This window comes from Staurois parvus, unplaced genomic scaffold (assembly GCF_062004578.1).
Source record: "Staurois parvus isolate SC_StPar_1 unplaced genomic scaffold, SC_StPar_1.0 ptg000668l, whole genome shotgun sequence".
NCBI lineage: Eukaryota > Metazoa > Chordata > Amphibia > Anura > Ranidae > Staurois > Staurois parvus.
Window position 1 is genome coordinate 4,896,721 of NW_028318464.1, and position 21,281 is coordinate 4,918,001.

At 41.9% G+C, this 21,281-nt stretch overlaps 1 protein-coding gene across 1 annotated transcript in view; it reads right to left on the reverse strand.

Moving 5' to 3' along the window:
* CLPTM1 (CLPTM1 regulator of GABA type A receptor forward trafficking) overlaps window positions 1-21,281 on the reverse strand; it is a 60,003-nt gene that overhangs the window by 15,807 nt on the left and 22,915 nt on the right. The window contains exons 2-7 of the mRNA XM_089651991.1: window positions 18,385-18,509; window positions 10,415-10,538; window positions 5,766-5,924; window positions 4,529-4,646; window positions 2,003-2,088; window positions 1,806-1,926 (exon numbers count right to left, since the gene is read on the reverse strand). Coding sequence (XP_089508117.1) covers window positions 1,806-1,926; window positions 2,003-2,088; window positions 4,529-4,646; window positions 5,766-5,924; window positions 10,415-10,538; window positions 18,385-18,509 — 733 coding nt within the window. The remainder of the gene's footprint in view (window positions 1-1,805; window positions 1,927-2,002; window positions 2,089-4,528; window positions 4,647-5,765; window positions 5,925-10,414; window positions 10,539-18,384; window positions 18,510-21,281) is intronic.

The following is a 21,281-nucleotide window of genomic DNA, read 5'->3' on the forward strand; positions in this document are numbered from 1 at the left end:
GGATGACATATGAATGTAAAAACGGACAAACGGTCTGTTTTTGCATTGATAGTGGATGTGAAAAACGGATGAAAAACTGATCCGTTTTCTTTGAAAAAACATGACTGAACTGATGAAACAAACAGGAAGCCTGTGTGAAAGGACCCTTATTTTTCCAGGTAGAAGAGTGAAGAATCAAAATACAAAGCATGCATTACTGTCATCATTTGTAGACCCCAGTGATCCAAAGACTAGTACTGTGACAGTTATCTACTCATCCATCATTCTTAAGGAAATGGGTACCTACAGACAAATAGCTCCCTAAGAATGATGAGTGATGAGATATATGCTTGTAATCAAACTATCTGCTAGGGTATGATCAATGGGGAAGTGTGACAGCAGCACACAAACACTACTGGATCCTTCACTCTCCATCGTAGAACAGAGGAAGATTGAGCCTTTTTTTTCTTCAACCAATAATGTGAGGCACTTATGGTTAACATTGTGTGGAGATAAATAGCTCAAACATCACAACCAACGCTTGAATTATGAGCGCAGTTAGTGAAAGTCAAACTGTTCATGGCCCTCTTAAACAACCACCACTGTTATAAATGTAGCTGTAGATAAAGGTTGAGATGTTAGGCTTCGTTTATCAGTGTATCCTAGCTGGAATTGGTCTGAGATAGTCTATATTAGTGGTGGACCGAAATGAAAATCGTGGTGCTGAAACCGATACCGAAAATTCAGAATGCATGTGGCCGAAAACCAAAATGTCGTACGTGGGGGTGGGGATGCTCCAATTTTTAATTTTTTTTTCTACTTTCATGTATATTATATATATATTTTAAACTTTTGATTTTATTGCCATCACGTGGGGGACCAATAGTCCCTTATGTGATAGCATATGAGTGACAGGTCCTCTTTGTAGGGGGAGGGGTGGTGGGCAGTGTGTGCAAGGAGGGGACAGGAGAGGAGCAGTGTATACAGTGAGGGAGCAGTGTATACAGAGAGGCTCCCTCACTGGCTGTCACTATATATCTGTGCCGATTTTTAAATGCAATTGACTGCTTTTTTTTTCTTCTTCACTATAGCTCACAGAATTAGCTGTCACTTTCCCGGGAGCTAAAGGAAACTTTGTTTCTATTAGCTGGGGGGAAAGTGACAGATGTGAGCGATAGTAAAGGAAAGAAAAAAAAAAAAGCCAGTAATTGCATTTAAAAACTGGCATTGACATATACTGACAGCCAGTCACTGTATACACTCACTGCTCCACTCCTGCCTTTCTCAGCTGCCACCCCCCCTTCACATCTGCAGTACACACAGTCTCCTGAGTCGGCTAAAATTTTACTATTGGGCTATTTTCCGCTATTTTTCGGTGGCCGAAATTTCGGTGCATCCCTAGTCTATATTTTTCTTTTGCAAAATTGAAAGCTGGTTTACATAGACAACACAAACCATTTTTTTCATCAAATGTAGATATAAAGGAGAGGTAGAAATATGAGATCAGGCAATTGTTAGCAGTTGGCTTAAAACTAGCAAGGGACAACATCATAATAGTGTGTATAGTATGTTTTCTATTTTTTCCGCAGGGCTTACCTTTCTCCACAGAAATAAAAATAACTAGCATGTTAAATGAATTTACAGAAAATAGCCCTAGACTGCAGCTTTAATGGACAGTCTTGGTCAGAGACTATACTGAATGATCAAATAGAAGTATTGCAGAGCAGTGCCAATATTAAAATCTGGGAAAATATATACCACAGTTACTTTCATGGATATTGAAATGTACAGACACACAAGTAATATCAACACCGGCCCATACTTACATTGGTCTAGAGGTGGCGGTACACTTCCTTGTACCCATGGAGTGTGATCATCAACAATATTTATTGTTATATTCGGATGCCAGTGAGAGATTATTTCAATTGGTCCAAAATCTTCAGCCCTCTGAAATAGGAGAGCTTGTTATACACATTACAAATACTAAAAAGCACAGAGTGACAAATGAATCTGTGAATCACACCTTGATTATCTCTGGATCAACCTCCGTCTCCCCAGTCAGAAGATTTTTGGTCTTGAGGAACCGTTTGCGCTTGTATTTATTAAGCACTGCAAAAGAGCCAAGTGTTACAATGTAATAAGGCAATGGCCAACAAAAAACACGGTGGGTTACAAGGGGAAGATAAGAGAGACAGGGACATTAAGATTGAAATTAAAAGGGAAGGAGGAGGTGAAGCAAGGAAAAAGCCTAAGGCTTCATTGCACACAGTCTTCCAGAGTCTGCGTAACCACACTACTGGGACCTGATGTCACTGTACAGCCGCATCATCTAATTTATCTCAATGGGTGGCTGTATATGATGCTAGCGTGGCCCAGGAGGGTGAGTACGCAGGCTTTGAACACTGCACAGCCCCTCTGTAGAACCATGTACATGAAGCCTAAGAGAAAAGGTGAAAAGAGAAAGACAAGAAGATAAAAAAAGAAGAATCAGACAGACTAAAGCCTATTGCTCATGGACATAAATTACCAATGTTTATACACTCTGCACAGTGTATAGAACATCTATATTTTTAAATACAATTGGGGAGAGAGATAACTCGTATTGTAAAAGGTGCAGTCATTCTTCAGCATCCCTTAACCACCTTATGTGGCGATATCCCAAGTTGAACAGATATTGGGCTGAGGTGGTAGGTACTTTAAATGGCTTATTGGGGACTAATATCCTAGTGGAATCTCTTATATGCCTGCTAAGCCACACTGACTTTTGCTCTATGGACCATAATTTGGTCTTTACCATTTCTAAGGCTTTATTTATAGCTCGTAGGCAGATTACACTTGCATGGATCTCCCCTAGCCCACCAGCTCTGACTGAATAATGGATCTAAATAGATATATTTCTTATGAAAAAACATACTTATTTGAGAAATTCTATGCATAAATATAATGCTATATGGTCCCAATAGACGGAACATGTTTTCCTTTTGTAAAGTCCTGTTATGCTTTTTTTTTGTGAGGGTATGTAATCTTTTCACTCTAGTTTAAATATTATGTATTATTGATATGTTCTTTTCTTGGCTGTGTCTTTTGTTCTGTATGGCGGTTTGTCTCAATGTTGTTACTGTATAAAAATGTTGTTTAAATAATGTTTGATTTTGAAAAAAAAAAAAAATGTTCAAACACAGATCTGAAAAATCCTGAAGAAAAAAAAAAAAACCCATGCAAGTTTTGTAACAAAGACCTTTTGTATACATGTGTACAGGCGCATAAAACATGTGTATGCGTATAATTACATAGTCAAGAGTGAGAAAAAAAAACAAAAAAAAAAGAAGAAAAAGACAAGTCCACCAACCAATAGAGAAATAAAAAAATAGATTAAATAGAACATACAAGCACTTTCTTCATCCTCTTTTAGCTACTCGTGTATATTCTTGTATATACTTGCATATTCATTCACATTTCTGCAACTTTTCTAAAAAGTTTTCTCTTTTACAGCTCTTGGCACAATGCTGAATTACAGATTCTTACAATGTTCCCACAGTCAACAATGTACCTGTGATCAGAGCCATAAATAAATTAAAAAAAAAGCTACATGGCTACAAACGCAGCATTTTTTCACTCATGTGCAAGAAGCCTAAATGTTCATTAAAACAGGACATGGCAGGCAGGTCTGGCCACTAAACAAGCACTGTTTATTTGACTGCTTTACAAACATGTTAACTTCCCATTGGGGAACATGCATGTTAGTGCCTACAGAGAAGGAAAAGCAGAAATCACCCTTTCAAATCCATTCATCCGCTAACAGAGGAGCACTAGGGAAAAGATACATTAAAGTTTCATATTTGGTTGGATCATAAACCCCATCTCATATCTGTAGGTACCTTAAATCTAGAAACTCTCAGACTGTAATGGCAAGTAGAAAACACGCAGCTTAAAAGCTTGCCAAAAGCTCACTGTGCAGGTTTGAATTGTGAATGAATGGGACAGTAAGTAATCTGGTTTTCAGGCAGTCACTCAGATGCAAAATTTGAAAATCCATGGCTATCACCACATATAAACTATGCTACCTACTACCTGCTACCCAACACTTTTAAAACAGGAAGAGGTAACAGGAGATAGGCAGTTTAAAAAAGGACCCATTAGCACCAAACCAATCTATTAATGTGTGTTGCATTAAGCCAGCCTTTTCATTAAAATGCACTGTCAATGAACCACAAGCCAAGATTCAGAAATGCACCAAAATTGTTAATGCAGTGCCCAACAATGCATAGTAGTGCATGATCTTGCATTATTACACAGGTATGCTCTTATCTTAGTACATTGCAATGTTGTTCATTTTTTAATGTTCCTCTAAAGGTATGCATGGTAATATATTTTCCCCATTTTCTGAGTGACTGTTCTTTAACAGCTTACTTACCGCTTCCCAAATGCCAGAAAAGCATTTAGTATGCGGCTTAATAAATCTTCAGTAAATACCTAATCAAAATGAGAGGAAAAACAAAAAAAATGCAAATTGAGAAACAAAAAGAGAATATGAAAATAATAATCTTACTGCGAGATGTATGGACAGTGGCCAGCCTCCGATAAAGGGCCTTCCGGCTGGGGTCTGGGTGGAAGCCACTCTTTGTCAGATATACGTGAATATAATAGGTGCCATTATTCTGTACTCCCTAAGACAGACAAAGAAGCAGAATCTCACCATATTAAACATTTAGCACTGTATAAATGTTTATGTCACCATCTGCTAAACAAAATACTACCACATTAACATAATAATCATAACAACAACAACAACGCCAATTGCCAGTGTCCTATTAACCCTGTCATTTCCATACTTGGGAGTCACTGCCCTAGAGCAAGTACACAGATGAGGGCTTCTGATTCACTATGACTTTCTTGACCTGCACACTTGTTGCACGACTCAAATTAATAAAGGCTGTGGGACTGCATGATAGCCAGTCAGCTAGCATTGCCAGCAGAAGCAATGGCAGCATTTTTACCTTTATTCATGGCATGTGTACCCTAGTAAATTTACCTTAAAGAGGAGCTCCAGTCATTTTTGTGTTTGTTAAAAGTCAGCAGCTACAGCTGTAGTAGCTGCTGACTTTTAATAGACACTCACCTGTCCCAAAATCCAGCGATTTGCTCACCCGAGCCGTTCCTTCCCTCGGTCTTCTGTTCCAGGCATCTCAACTGTGGGCACCTGGCTGTGACTGCTTGAGGCTTCACAGCTGGGTGCCCACTGCACATACGTGATCCACATTGAGCATTGTGAATGGTGCTGCGGTATTCTCAGACCTGTGAAAGGTCCCAGAAGACTGTGGGGAGGGAGGGAGAGAGGAGAACTTCTGCTAAGATCACCTGGTTTTGACAGGTACCTGCTCCTCCTCCCCCCCCCCTTCCCAATTAAAGTGCTGCTTGGTTTAGAGGGGGGGGGGGGGGGGGGGGGGAGTCCTTAAAGAAAAACTACCCCTTTTGGGTTGAGCTCCGCTTTAATATCTAAAGGCAGGAGGGAGCATAATGTGCACATAAGCTGATCTCCTAAGCAAGATAGCCAACGTTCTTTGTTTAGATGGAAACTTACCATCAGAGTTCTTCTTTAAAAACATTGATAAACAAAAAATAAACTAGCCTAATATTTAAAGCATTTAAATTGAAATAATGGATGGACGCTGCATTTTCAAGAAGAACCCATCTCTCAGTATTCTTGCATCCGATATCTGACACTTATACAATAGACTGATAGTCCAGTGATCAAGAGCTCATTAAACAATCTATAGGAAGGTCACCTCTGGAATACTGATATCTGAGTACTGCTCATAGCAGCCGTCTCCATTCACACCACTGCTCCAATCTCCGTACACCAAGTCCCTCTGCTCCCAGAAGAGAGTAGCTGTGGAGTTAAACTCTGTGAAGTGTTCCTTCTCTGACAAGAACACATGGAGGTCCTGTAATAAAGAATCAAACAACAATTAACCACTTGCCCTCCCGAGGATTTACCCCCCTTAATGACCAGGCCTCTTTTTGCTACTCGGCACTGCACTAATTCAACTGATAATTGCGCGGTCATGCAATGCTGCACCCAAATTAAATTTACGTCCTTTTTTCACACAAATAGAGCTTTCTTTCGGTGGTATTTGATCACCTGTGCGCTTTTTATTTTTCACGCTATAAACAAAAAAAGATCAAAAATTTTGAAGAAAAACAATATTTTTACTTTCAGTTCTAAAAACTATATAGTAAACACAAATTTGGTTATAAATTTAGGCCAAAATGTATTCTGCTACATGTTTTTGGTAAAAACAAATCCCAATAAGTGTATATTGATTGCTCTGTGTGAAAGTTATAGCGTCTACAAACTATGGTATAGATCAGGGGTGGGCAAACTTTTTGACTTGAGGGCCGCAATGGGTTCATATATTGGACCCGGGGGCCGGACCAAGAGTAGATGAATGATGTGTATGTGTCATCCATAGTAAGTATAGTAATATTCCCCCATAGTAAGCATAGTAATTAATCCCCCATAGTAATTAATCCCCCATATAGTAATTAATCCCCCATATAGTAATTCATCCCCCATATAGTAATTCATCCCCCATATAGTAATTCATCCCCCATATAGTAATTCGTCCCCCATATAGTAATTCGTCCCCCATATAGTAATTCGTCCCCCATAGTAATTCATCCCCCCTATAGTAATTCATCCCCCATAGTAATTCATCCCCCATATAGTAATTCATCCCCCATAGTAATTCATCCCCCATATAGTAATTCATCCCCCACATAGTAATTCATCCCCCATATTAATTCATCCCCCATATAGTAATTCGTCCCCCATATAGTAATTCGTCCCCCATAGTAATTCATCCCCCCTATAGTAATTCATCCCCCATAGTAATTCATCCCCCATATAGTAATTCATCCCCCATAGTAATTCATCCCCCATATAGTAATTCATCCCCCACATAGTAATTCATCCCCCATATTAATTCATCCCCCATATAGTAATTCATCCCCCATATAGTAAGTCCTCCATATAGTAATTCATTCCCCATATAGTAAGTCCCCCATATAGTAATTCATTCCCCATATAGTAATTCATTCCCCATATAGTAAGTCCTCCATATAGTAATTCATCCCCCATATAGTAAGTCCCCCATATAGTAATTCATTCCCCATATAGTAAGTCCTCCATATAGTAATTAATTCCCCATATAGTAAGTCCCCCATATAGTAATTCATTCCCCATATAGTAATTCATTCCCCATATAGTAAGTCCTCCATATAGTAATTCATTCCCCATATAGTAAGTCCTCCATATAGTAATTCATTCCCCATATAGTAAGTCCCCCATATAGTAATTCATTCCCCATATAGTAAGTCCTCCATATAGTAATTCATTCCCCATATAGTAAGTCCCCCATATAGTAATTCATCCCCCATTTAGTAAGTCCCCCATATAGTAATTCATCCCCCATATAGTAAGTCCCCCCCCCTGTGTCAATTCACTTACCTTTGGTCCGCGCGTTCCTCTCGTATTCCCGCGCCGTTCTGGTCTTCAGGGAGGACTGTGAGAGGAGTTCGTCACGCTGCCCCGCCTACATCCTGACAGCTGCAGAGTCCTGACGTCCGAGAGGAGGGAGGGGGGCGGCCATCCGAGAGGGGGGGCGGCCATCCGAGAGGAGAGGAGGGGAGGGGAGAGGAGGAGAGGAGGGAGGGGAGAGGAGGAGAGGAGGGAGGGGAGAGGAGGAGAGGAGGGAGGGGAGAGGAGGAGAGGAGGGAGGGGAGAGGAGGAGAGGAGGGAGGGGAGCGGGCGCCCGGCACACAGGAGAGCCGCATCTAAATTTGTAAAGAGCCGCGGCTTGCCGACCACTGGCCTTGCGGGAGCCTAGCTCCGCGGGCCGGATTAAAAGGTCCGCCGGGCCGTATACGGCCCGCGGGCCGTATACGGCCCGCGGGCCGTAGTTTGCCCATTGCTGGTATAGATACTGCAATTTACGCCATTTTTTTGCTATACAGCGCTCTGCTAGTTTAACGGACAATTGTGCGGTCATGCAATACGCTACATAAATGAAATTTATGTCCTTTTTTTAACACAAATAGAGCTTTCTTTCTTTCTTTTGGTGGTATTTGATCGCCTGTACGGTTTTTATTTTTTGCGCTATAAAAAAAAAAATGGTTGACAATTTTGAGAAAAAAAACAATATTGTGGACTTTTTGCTATAAAACATGTCCAGTAAAAAAAATTTAAAAATCAAAATTCGGCATAAATTTCAGCCAAAATGCATTCTGCGACCTGTCTTTGCTAAAAAAAAACCCAATACGTGTAAATTAATTGGTTTACGTGCAAGTTATAGCGTTTACAAATGGCGGGAAAGATACTGGGATTTTAATTTTTTTTTATACTAATAATGGCGGCGATCAGCGACTTATGGCAGGACTGCGGCAGACATTCTGACACTGGGGGGGAACTGACATCCCCAGTGACACCAATACAGTGATCAGTGCAACAGAAAACAAACAAAAAAAACACTGACACTGTACTAATGGCACTGGGGAGGAAGGGGTTAACTTTTTTATTTACTGAAAGGGTTAACTGTGTGAGGGGAGTGTTTTACTAGGGGGCGGGGGTGTGTACTGCACGGGGACACACTAATCAGGAGAGATAAACTCTTCTCTCCAGCTCAGCATGTCAGGAGCTGACAGGCAACTGACAGAAAGCAGAGCTACTGCAGCCCTGCTCTGTCAGTGATTGCTGCAAATCGGCAGGACACAGCCGGTAACGAACGGCTGTAACCCAGCAACTGACATCCGCGGCCATGATCGGCGGGACAGGTAGGGCGGTGGCGCGCCTCGCGCGTCCCCTACCTGTTTTGCAAACACACATTTTAAAACGTGGTTTTGCCCAGCCGTGCTGCCCTGCCGCCGTATTTCTACAGTGGCTGGGCGGCATGTGGTTAAAAGAAACAAAGGAGCTTTAAAAGAAAGCTGTATGAAAGCAAAACTGTAGCAACCACCCCACGACCACGCACAATGCGCTCGGTTGCAATGTGATTCTCTGCTAATTAGGGGGTTAAAAGAGACTATGAGGGAGGCGTTGTATCACCATTTATTTTTCGCTGTCTGAAAAGTGATCCGAATTCGGTTCACAATTCTGACAGCAAAGCAAGTCTGTTAAACCACTAAAACACCATTGAAATACACATATAGGAGTATTTGCAAGTCTGTCCATCCAAGATTTATACAGCCAAGTCGCACAGCATACCCAGCCTATTGACCTAAATTTTTTTGCTGGGATTAAGCAACACATCTGGGTCACCTTGATTCCACCAGCCTGTGATTGGACAGTTAGGGCATAGCAATACACTGATCAGATCATCTCCCTGCATGTTTCTTTTTGGCACCTATGAATGCAGAACATCCAACTGACCACAAGCACTGCTCCTTCCTCCTCCAATCTCAGTGTTGTGGTTCTGGGTATTAAAAGCGATTAAAAGCATGTCAAATACAGGTGGCATTAAAAAATACCTATTTTTTTTTATTTATATATAAGTACATAACTGCATTTCTCTGTGTTTATTTCATATCTGGCTGGAATTGAGTTTTAAATCTATGGGTAAACTAAAACAATAGGGATGCACCGAAATTTCGGCCACTGAAAAATATCGGCCGAAAATAGCCCTATTGGCACTTTGCCAATAGGAAAAATTTAGCCAATACAGGTGCCGATACAGGAGACTGTGTGTACTGCAGATGTGAGGGGGAGGGGTGGGTGAGAAAGGCAGGAGAGGAGCAGTGTATACAGTGAGTGGCTGTCACTATATGTCAGTGCCGGTTTTAAATTTAATTAACGGCTTTTTTTTCTTCTTCACTATAGCTTACAGAATTAGCTGTCTCTTTTCCTTTTAGTTTCTTTCCCGAGATAAAAGAAACAAAGTTTCCTATAGCACCGGGGAAAGTGACAGCTCATAGTGAAGAAAAAAAAAAAGCCGGCGATTGAATTTAAAAACCGGCACCAACATATAGTGACAGCCAAGTGTGGGAGCCTCACTGTATACACTGCTCCTCTGCTGCCCCCTCCTTGCACACACTGCCCCCCCCCCTCTCCCCTACAAAGAGGACCTGTCACTCATATGCTATTACATAGGAGACTATTGGTCCCCTATGTGAAAGCAATAAATTCATAAGTTAAAAAAAATAAATAAAAATCTACATGAAAGTATAAAAAAAAAAAAAAAATGGGAGCCTCCCCACCCCTACATGTGCAGACATTTCAGTTTTGGTTTTCGGCCACATGCATTCTGAATTTTCTGTATCGGTTTCAGCACCAGAATTTTCATTTCAGTGCACCACTATAAAACAACATTGTAAAGCTATTTTTTCAGCCTATTACACTGCACCCTTGCCAGTGCTAGTGGTCAGGATGTAACACGCATACCATTAAAGTGTCTTTAGGAAAAAGATTTCGGCTTGGAGGCCGGGGAGCCCCGGTGGATGTGGCTTGGTCTTGGGGTGATGAGCCTCTGCGAAACCAACTGCTGATAGCCCATATGATAAAAATCCTGTTAGAGAAAGAAAAATGGACCATATATAATGATCTGATTGCTAGTTTACAAATTCACAACAGTTCAGGTCCTCCCTGGTGAAGGACTCTCTATGAAAACAGGATCTGTTCCAAGTACTGTGATGTACTGCCACTTGCTGCTCACATATGGTTATTGTTACCCTCATACTCTACAAACCATGCAATTATTTCTTGGCTTAAAGGGGGATGCAGCACCATGTCTGTGACACCTGCAAAGTCTCTAAAGACACCAGAAGAAACTAATAGAATTGGAAGGGGGAGAGGGGGGTGGTGGAACCGTGGCCCGTTTGCAAAAACAGAGTTTTACCATGTGGCCAGTTGTCAGCGTGAGCTCTGGCTGAGTGTGGTGCAATGCATGTTTCAACAAATCACACTTTTTTTCTTTGTTAAATTTGAAATGTCACATAGTGACACTTCATCTTATTGCACAACAGAACACTGTATTGCACTGCAGTGCTGTGACATGTGGTGCCATCCAGTGTGCTGATGAAAAATACAGACAAGGTGTATTTTTTCACACTGAACATAACATAAGCATTATGGTGTGAACAGGGCACCTAGAAATAAGTTGTTTTCTATGTACCCTAGTAATGACCTGCAATTATACAGTGCAGAAAAATGCATGTCATTGCAGATAGTGAGCTCAAGCTCTTAGTTGGCTTTTACCAATGAAATGCCAAGATTCAATCACATGGCTGGTAAGTTATCTGCACAGAATATCTCACCTGCACAGACAGTTTACTAGCGATATTCCCTCTGTACAAGCACTATCCCCAACACCGGCTCAACACTGTCAGATATTGTAATGCAGGTCATACATGGGTCGAATCCCAACAAAATTTCTTTTGAAAATCATAACTAAGAATTTTTGTTTGAATTTCGCACTATTAGTGGACTGCAGCATCAACTGATTTTCATGCGGCCATCAAATTTGAGTGATTGGGCAGTTTGGAAATTTTTTGAAAAACAAACGAATTTCAATGAAGAGAGAATCCTGCGAGAAATGTAACCGAAAAAGGAGAATGAGCTGTGACATGGAAAGAAAAGAAGATTCCCAGCCAGGAAAAATTATTTTCCCATGCTCGTCTCCAAGACTTCTCTAGGGCGTCGCCCATCCTCTGGAACTCCCTACCCCAATCTATCAGACTATCACCTACTCTACTTACGCCCTCTGCTAATACTGGAATCCTCTACTCTTCCAACCACTGCATCCCCCACAGTTTTTACCTATTGTACCATTCACCCCTCCCTCCTAGATTGTAAGCTCCAAGGAGCAGGGCCCTCAATTCCCTCTTGTATTGAACTGTATTGCTGCTGTATTGTCTCCAACTATAATGTAAAGCGCTGAGCAAACCGTTGGCGCTATATAAATCCTGTATAATAATAATTTTCTGTAGCAACATAAGGTGAATCTGAAGGCTTGGTTGGTTGAATTTCGAAATCAATAGTGGTATCATAGGATAATGAAACGCAAAAAAATTCTGCTTTGTTCAGAATTCGACCCATGTATGGCCTGCATTAGGCTCTGTGTGGAAGTGGCTGTCAGACTGCCAACATCACAGCATGTGGAAGAGCAGCAGAAGGGAGCCAGAAAAGATACAAATCTGACTCAGCTGGAATTCTGGATTATTCTCATTTTTCTGGTGCCTATTATTAAATAAAATGTTTGCTCAAAAAGGGACAATATTACTATGAGAACAGCTGAATTTTAATAACGCCTAAAATGACACTAATAGGCAAGGTGACAGGATCTCCAAGTCTGCATACAAATAAATGATTCCTATCTAAAAGGGAATCTAATCCTCAAAAGGGACTGCTTGCATACATACACATGCATCTATGGATAAGCGCTAAGTGAGCACAATATACACACAACAAACTTGGTACCAAAACAGCCACAGTTGCAGCAAAGATACTGAAAGGTGAACACACCGAATTCCAGCTGGTGATCACGGTTATTTGACAGTGATTGCCTATAAACAGTGTGCTGCAAAAAAACAGGTCATTTGTACTTGTACAGTAAAAACCATTTCTTGAAGTTCATTAAGAAACAGAATTCAGTGGGGGCACCTGATCACAAAGCATCTCAGATGCCTGGATAAGTGATGTGGTGTCCAGGAGTTACATGCTAGAGTCTTGTTTTATGCCTCCACCCTGCTTCATATTGCAAAACTAGCCTACTTGTCTCAGATGAACTGAATCCTGTATCCCTTAATGTACTTAACAGAAAAAAAAAAAGACTTTACAGCAAGTACAGAAATCGTGATTTCCTCATTCATTAAAGTGATTGTAAACCCTTACATATGCCCAGTGAAGTGTCTGGCTTCAGGTGATACAAAGAAATGACACAAATCTTCCTACATAAAGTTGTACCTGTCTACTTGTAGTCTTCTCTACATCCATTGAATGCTGAATTTATAAAGCTTGCCTTAGAATTCAGAACACGGGGCAGAGCGCTGAAATGGCTTACTGAGGAGAGCTCTGAGAGCTAACTGGAGAGAAGAGAATCCCCCCCCCCTTTCACACTGCTCACAGGAACAGAGCTGAGGCTGTCAATCTGCTAGAGGTTCCTCGCTGTCACCTTTCTTCTCTTGGAGTTAGGAAAAGTTGTCAGAGTACACACTATAGAGATATACTTTGTCCATATTTCATTTCTGAGGTTAACAACCACTTTAAAAAAAGGGACACAGGACTCCGTTCCACTGGGAGCAGTGGGTAGGTTGAACAACATTAAGCAAGGCTGCATCTCCGATTTACTATATTTTTAGTTTTATGCAAGTGGTGTTTACTATAAAATGTTTTCAGAACGCAGCAACCTATATCTGCACCCACAATCCTGTTGGAGTGATTCCAGAGTGCAAACAATACAGCACAAATAAAAAAAAAAAGTGCAATAAATTGTCAGACAACTTCAACTACAAAGTACCTAAAAGCTAATCATCTACAGCCAAATTAATTGGGTTTTATTTCTCCAAGCCGTTTCCTTTTTTTTCCCTGCAAGAGAACCATTTCCTATTGCACCTTACTATCTGGAGTGACTGGCTAACTGCATTTGTACCATTAAATTAGGATTTTTGGTTTATCCATAAAATCATTTTTTTTTTTTTTTTTTTTTTAGTACATTGCAAGACAACGGGTACTTCATATTCATGACTACTTGAGTTATGCTGCCAGCTTCAGGTGGACACAGACCAAATAAATTATTATTTTTTTAGTTTTTTATTTTTACTTCCCTCCTTGGCCAAAAACATGGTACATGGATATCCTGAGACTTTTGGCAGATGAGCCGTGGGCTCTTTCAGATCAATCAGATTTGCTTTTGCAAGATCCAGACTGCCATCCTGCTTTATGGTTGCTGGCTTCAACTTGGATCAGAATCAACAGAATGCCCTCCACCATCTTGCGCAACAAGTGAAGAAGAAGCCACAGTGTAGGAAAAAAAAACAACCTGTTGCTAAGGAGTCACCAGGGCATCCATCGGTGTCCCCCAACCACAGAAAAATCTCTAAGAACACCTTTGGACAAAAAGCCCATTCTCCTAGATTTGGCTGTTAGACAGCTAAGAATGTCCACCTGACAATTCTCCACACCATGAGGGTGCATGATGGAGAGGGTTGAAATGTGAAGTTCTGCGCAAGACAAGATCAGGTCTGCTCTTAGTGAGTAGTGTGGATTTTTTTTTTAATTCTTTAAGATAATTTTGCACAGATATGGGAAATCACTAATCAGAGGTGACCAAAAGATATAACTCTCAGCGCGCACGCACGCACGCACGCACGCACGCACGCACGCACGCACGCACGCACACACACACACACACACACACACACACACACACACACACACACACACACACACACACACACACACACACACACACACACACACACACACACACACACACACACACTTGAGCATTGCATATACAGGGGGTATAGAAAAGAATAATCCCCTTTAAAATAATCATATTTTTGTTGGTTTTCAGCCTGAAATGCTGAGATTTTTCTTTATCCAACTGTAAAATTACTCAGTGCAACGTATAACATCCAAGCGAAAGATTTAATGTCAGAGAAAAAACAAAAAAATTAAAAAACAATCACTGAATTGGAAAAAGGATTGTCTCCTTTCAGTATTTTGCTGTACCACCTTTTGCTTTAATTACAGCCTTTAGTCTGTTGGGATATGCCTCGAATAACTTTGCACATCTAGACTTTGCAATATTTGCCCATTCTTCTTTGCAGAACTGCTCAAGTTCAGTTAAAATTGATATAGACCGTTTCTGGACTGCAGTCGTCAAGCCATTCCACAGATTCTCAATGGAGTTTAAGTCTGGGTTCTTACTAGGCCATGCAAGGACAGTCGCCTTTTTCTCCTTCAACCACTGTGTGGTCATTTTTGTCGTGTGCTTTGGGTCATTGTCATGTTGGAAGGTAAACCTTCTTTCCACTGACAACTTTCTGGCAGAGGGCAGCAGATTTTCCTCAAGAATTTGAAAATATTTTTTTCCCCCATCCATTTTTCCTTCTATCCTGGCAAGTGCTGCAGTCCCTGCTGCAGAGAAAAACCCCCATAACAGGATAATGCCACCACCATGCTTTATTGTAGGAACGGTTTTATTTGGATGGTGAGCTGTATTGGATTTTTACCAGACACATAGGTCAACGTACATCTTGGTAAGCTAAGCCGTGAGTTCATGTGGCCTTTCTAAAGGAGCAACTTGTTTCTGGTAGCCCTCCAATACAAGCCACATTTGTGGAGAATTTGTAATATTGTTGTCACATGCACACAATGACCACTCTTTGTCATAAAATCCTGCAACTGGTTCAGAGTTCCTGTAGGCCTCTTGGTAGCCTCTGACCAGTTTCCTCCTGGCACTTTCATCCAATTTAAACTGACATCCTGATCCAGGGAGGGTCTGTGTTGTACCAAATACCTTCCACTTCTTAATAATAGACTTCACTGTGTTTCTAGGAATTGATAAAGCTTTAGATTTTTTTTTGTATCCAACTCCTGACTTGTGCCTGTCAATAACTTTATCCAGGAGATCTTTTGACAGGGCCTTGCCACCCATAGTTGATTGTTTGCTTCAGTTGCACTACCAGGGACGTAAATGCTCCAGGAAAGCTCCTTTCATGCTCAACTAGTCAAAATGACCTTTGTGTGCCATTAAAAAGGTGATTAGCAACACCTGAGTTTACAATTTTAGGAGAGAGGGGGTGATCCTTATTCCAACTCAGTGCTTCTGTTTTTGCATTTTTTTTCTGACAAGATGGTGTTATATCTATCACTTGGATGTTATAAGTTGCTCTGAATAAATACAGCTGGATAAAACAAAAACTGTGTGTCTTCATTTCAGGCTGCAAAGCAACAAAAGTTACTATTTTAAGGTTGGGGGGGGGCGATTCTTTTCTATACCCACTGTAGACATCTATTATGTCCATACCACCCAGAAAACAAAAATTTCCAGGTAAGGGGGTGGAGGTTGTCAGTACCCTTATCTCTCTTCTACAAGAGTAGAGTTATATTCTCTCGAGCATGTGTAAAGAGACCAGTAAAAACACTTTTTGTTAAATTTCTCCTCTTTACCTCTCAAGGCAGCTGTGATATTTTCTATGTCACATTCATCAGCCAGTTTAGTGAGCCATAATGAGATCGTAGGAGGAGAGTCCTGCTTCCACTCCAGTATACAAGCTTTTTCTGCGTTCAGGAGGTGGACCATCTTTGAGTTTTTGAATCTGCGTTTGGAGAGATCAGAATAGTGAAGATGATATCTGGCTGGGTCAGTGCCCAAATCATAATCCGTAAGCTGCTTGACAATGACCCACACCTGGGACCAAAACCCATCCATTTTCAAACATGACCAAAAGATGTGCAACATTGTACCCTCAGCCTCTCTGCAACATGAACACCTGTTGACGTTGCGGAGAGCCTGAGGGTACTATGTCGGGATGGATTTCCTTCAAGAGAGACATAACCTTATACCAACGTGTAAGGACCTTATAGTTCACCTCATGATATTTTGGTATTTACTGGCCACAGAGGAGTAGTGGGCGAAATGGAGATTATGTTCTCACTGCTCTTTGGAGAGTGATAAGCCCAAGTCCCTTTCCCATTTCAGCAGAAACCCCAGCACGAAGCTATCAGGAGGTCAAACAAGCAATTTATAGGCTTCAGAGACCCCATGAGCGGAGGGGCTTGATTCCAGGCATAGGCTTTTAAATAGAGTGTTGAGGCAAGTAGTGCGACTTTTTATAGCCTCCTTGACGGTTGATGTACGCCACAGAAGTGGCACTGTCCAACTCCAGGCCAACAAAAAGGTCGCAAAAGGTACACAGGCCAATGAACGATAGCCAAACCTTTAAGATATTGATCAGCAACTTTTGTTCTTCTGACAACCATGTTCTCCAGAACACCACCAAAGCACAACAAGCTGGCATCCACTGTCACGACCTTCCACATCATCAGAAGAAGATATTGCGCAGTACCAGCATCTGTGTGGAAATCCATCACTCCAGAGCTGACCTGGTCTTAGGAGTCAGAAGCACTGGCAGGTCCAAGTACTCCTGGCATTTGTCCCATACCAACAGTCCTTTGCCGAGGACTAAAACCTTTCCAGATGTGTACTTGTCTGCTGCACATTTGATGTCAGCCTTTGAGCTGACAGCTCCATAAACGGCACATTGTCAAGGTATCTCACAATGGGGATACTCCAGGCCCCAAACTACCTTAGAACCTGAGCCAACACCTTGGTAAATACTCTGGGAGTCATGGCAACATTCAAAATTGGCAATGAGGGATCCTATACTGCAAATCACAGACCATTGGTGATGCTCAAATAAATCAGGATGTGTAGTTAGGCATCCTTGACATCAGCTGATGCAAGAAAGTTCCCCCGATGAAAGAAAATAATCACCGAACACATGGATTCCATCCTGAATTTTTGAGGTCCAGAACAGACCTGACATCTCCATTTGGATTGGGAACGATAAACGTTGGGATAGAAGCCTTTGTCCTTCCACGACATGTATAGTGACCCCCTGGAATAGCAGCCTTTCTGGATCTACAAAGAAGACTGTTCTTTTTTGTGGCTCTGAAGAAACCTTTGAGGGTAAAGATCCCTCTACGATAGTGCACACTATGGCCACCAAAAAAGCCCACTGTGGCCTTCTGTGTCTGAGACAATGTTGGACTGGGAGATTCCTCCTTTGAGAACCTGTCTAGAGAAGACTCTCGTTCCTTGATAGCTTCCTCTTCCTTCTCACTCTGAGTATGTCCTCCAAAAGGAAGGGGAGTGCCCCTGCATACATCCCAGGCTTTCCAAATCAGTGAGGGCTCCCTGAGAGCTGGGTAAGTAAAAAAATGGCTGATAATTCCTGTCGACAAAAAGAAACAGGAGAGAAGAACACAGCAACATCATTGTGCATGAGGGCTGCACCCTTCTGAACATCCATAATGCACTACATTGCTTTGCATATACAATTTTGCCTGTACCACTCAAAAACATGGGGTGTGGGGTGTGTGTGTGTGTGTGTGGGGGGGGGGGTGGTATGGAGTGGATACCACATGCTCTGAAACAGTGCAAGCTCCGGGGCCAGAAGGAGCCCCTTCGCTCCTCACAGTGGGCTTGCCCCGTAGGAATTTCAGGTATACAACTATGCCCCCCTTCCTCCAGGGGGACCACTGTCCTGGAACCTGTAAAGGTAGTGTCCACTTGATTTAATATGGCAACATACCCCAAACAGTCATGAATATCAAGTACCCTGTGTCCTGTAATGTATGACAGAGAAATCATATTTATTCAGAAACCAGAATAGCTCACTTACCTGAAGAAAACTCCTTTAATCACCTGCCATGCATTGGGGGGAGCTGGCTGTTGTTGCTGCTGGTTTGGATTCTGTGGGTCAGGAGCAACAGCTGCTTCAGTTCCGACAGAGCCATTAATGCTGGCCTGAAAGAGACAAATAACATCATATACTATCTAAAGCACCATAACCTAAAGTACAGGACATGTAACACAGCTGTGTTATATCCTCACTACATTAGTTTTCAGCTTATGAACCTTGGTTTAGTTACTTCTGCCAATACATTACAGCACAAAAGATTAGGGCACAAAATATTTATTATATGTTCTACACTTATTACTGCTGAAAATTTAATTTATCAGATCTGAAGAATCATTAGTAATTTAAGATGACCCTGTCCCCATTTTATTTGCTTTTATTATCCATTAGGAAGGTGTCTTATTAATGCAGTACCTAGCAGACAACCTTTGTTCCCAACCCCCTGTCCTAACTGCTCAAAAACACAACGAGAAAATAGGTGAAATGCACCACCCCCTCAACTTTGTCGATAACCCCCAGCAGACAGTAACCCTTCATTCCTCTGACACCACTGCATGATCCCACGCATTTTGTCAGATCAGCATAAATACATTATTCAAAGTCCTTTTGGTTGATATTCGTGATACACCCATGGAGAATGGACCATTCAATGCGCTTATGGAGAAAAGAGAGCTGTCAATGACTGACTGAAGTTTTCTGACTTTGAGACATATTTGGTATGTTTAAAGCTCAGACCTGGCAAAGCGGCTATTCTGTCAAAGATGGATGTGTGGGTTTTTTTACCAATATGTGGAGATGGGCTGGCACAGCTTACGGTGCCTGCTATTCAACCTGAGTGCTACTTTATATTCTATGAACACTAGCAGGGATCACATTATAAAACGCTAGGTACATTTTTCAGTTTATACAAAACAGAAAAGCAAGGCAACAAAAAAGCCAAACACCAGCTGCCTCTAAGTTAGATTAGAAAAAAACCCAAAATGGTCTGTTAGTTATGGGCAACACACACACTTTGGCTGGGTTCACACTTATGTGGTCTGCCTGCGTCTGTGTTGCATTGCAATGGCCTGCTATACCTGCCGGAAATGCAGGGAAAAGGTCCCTGAACCTTTACTAAAAACCACAGCCGCACAGAAACGCACACATCTGCTAAATAGCAGCACTTTTTTTTTGCTGTGGCTATGTGTGTGATTTACACTTAGTCCTGCTCTTGTATAGATGTGAACTTAGACTTGGTGCTCAACCAACTGTGTTGCTATACTGTACTGTGGATGGCTTTTCAAATGGTGAAGAAGCGATGTCTCCTCCTCACCACTTTCTTTAAAGTGGTTCTAAAGGTTGATGGTTGATGTGCACGAGAGCCCTTCTCATTGGCTCAGACACAGCAGTTGTCAATCACAGCCAGTGAGGAGTGAGCAGGGGGTGGGACTGAGTGAAGCTCTGTGCGTCCAATAGACGCACAAAGCTGGCTAGGGAGTGAGAAACTCTGCAAGGGGGTAGGGCCAGAAGCGCCCGCTGGGGACATAAAAAGAGGGGGATAAAGGCTGCTATGTGAAAAACCATTGCACAGAGTAGGTAAGCATCAAGGTTTTATTATTTTAAAGAAGAAAAAAAAAAGTCAAGCCTTTAGGACCACTTTAACCCTCAAAATGGTGACCCACTGTGCTGCAACTACGTACACTGCACACAGCTGCTGAATGACTGCAGTCCAGCCCTGTTTAAATGAATGGGTTTGATTCCGTGGAAGTACTGCCTGTCGAAAGCAATGTGCGGTTTAATTTTTGCTATGACTGTTGCATGCGCTAGTTTAGAAGGGCAGTAAAATAACAGCTCAACTGCCTGCTTTTACTGCCAATGTGAACAATCCCTTAAAGCAGAAGCCAGATGTAAACCATCCTGTACAGGAAAAATTTGTATACATACCTAATCTAAGGGCGGTTTGGTCGGGTCACATGATCGGCTCCCAGAACCGGCTTCAGGAAAAAGGGGCAGCCAACAACGGATGCACCATAGTAAGTCTATGGGGGATGTTACTGCCCAGGCTCTACAGCCTTTGTCGCAGCTCTCTCCTCTCCCCTGAAGCCAGCTCCTGGGATGACCACATAACTAAACAGGAGCGCCCTTAGATTAGTATACACATTATTCCTTTACAAGATAGTTAATGAATTAAGAACAGGTTTAGTTAAAGAATGGGAACAGGTTTAAGCTTAGATAGGGTTAAATAGACTTCTACTTTAAAAACATTATATGGTCATAGCATACACTTTTTATTACACGAGTATTGTAATATCAATACAAACCAGCGCTTGACAAAATGCCAGGCGCCAGGTTGCCATGGCAACTAGAACTTGCTTCCTGGTGCCTGGGCTTTTGTCAGCCGCTCACTTCTGCCTCCCACTTGCCAGTCCATTGATGAGTCTGCAAATTGCTTATAGCTGGCTTGAGTGGGCATCACAGACCTGTATGAGGGTGGGTCAATGTAAAATGAACTACTGAGTGCCTTTTGCACCAGCACCTACAGAAGGATATGGTTCCTACTGCTGCCACTGGTGTGCACTCAGAAGTAAATGGTGCAGCTGCACTGATTACAACGCATTGCACTGTTTACTTTTTTTTTACAACTTTACTGAAAAGTCTCAAAATAACATTTTACTCACAACAGAGGGTGCAGTGCATCGCAACACGCTGCAGTGAAAAGCAGTACAAGTCCTACTTTTTTCAGTGCACACCACTGCACTGCAGTGGCGTGCACTGAATACACAGAACACAACTCAGTTTGGTTGTCTATGTTCAAACTGCATTGGGTATTTCTGCTCTGCGCAGCCCCATGCAATATGGTGTGAATAGGTCCTTAGGGGATGCTTCAAGACCAGTGGCTG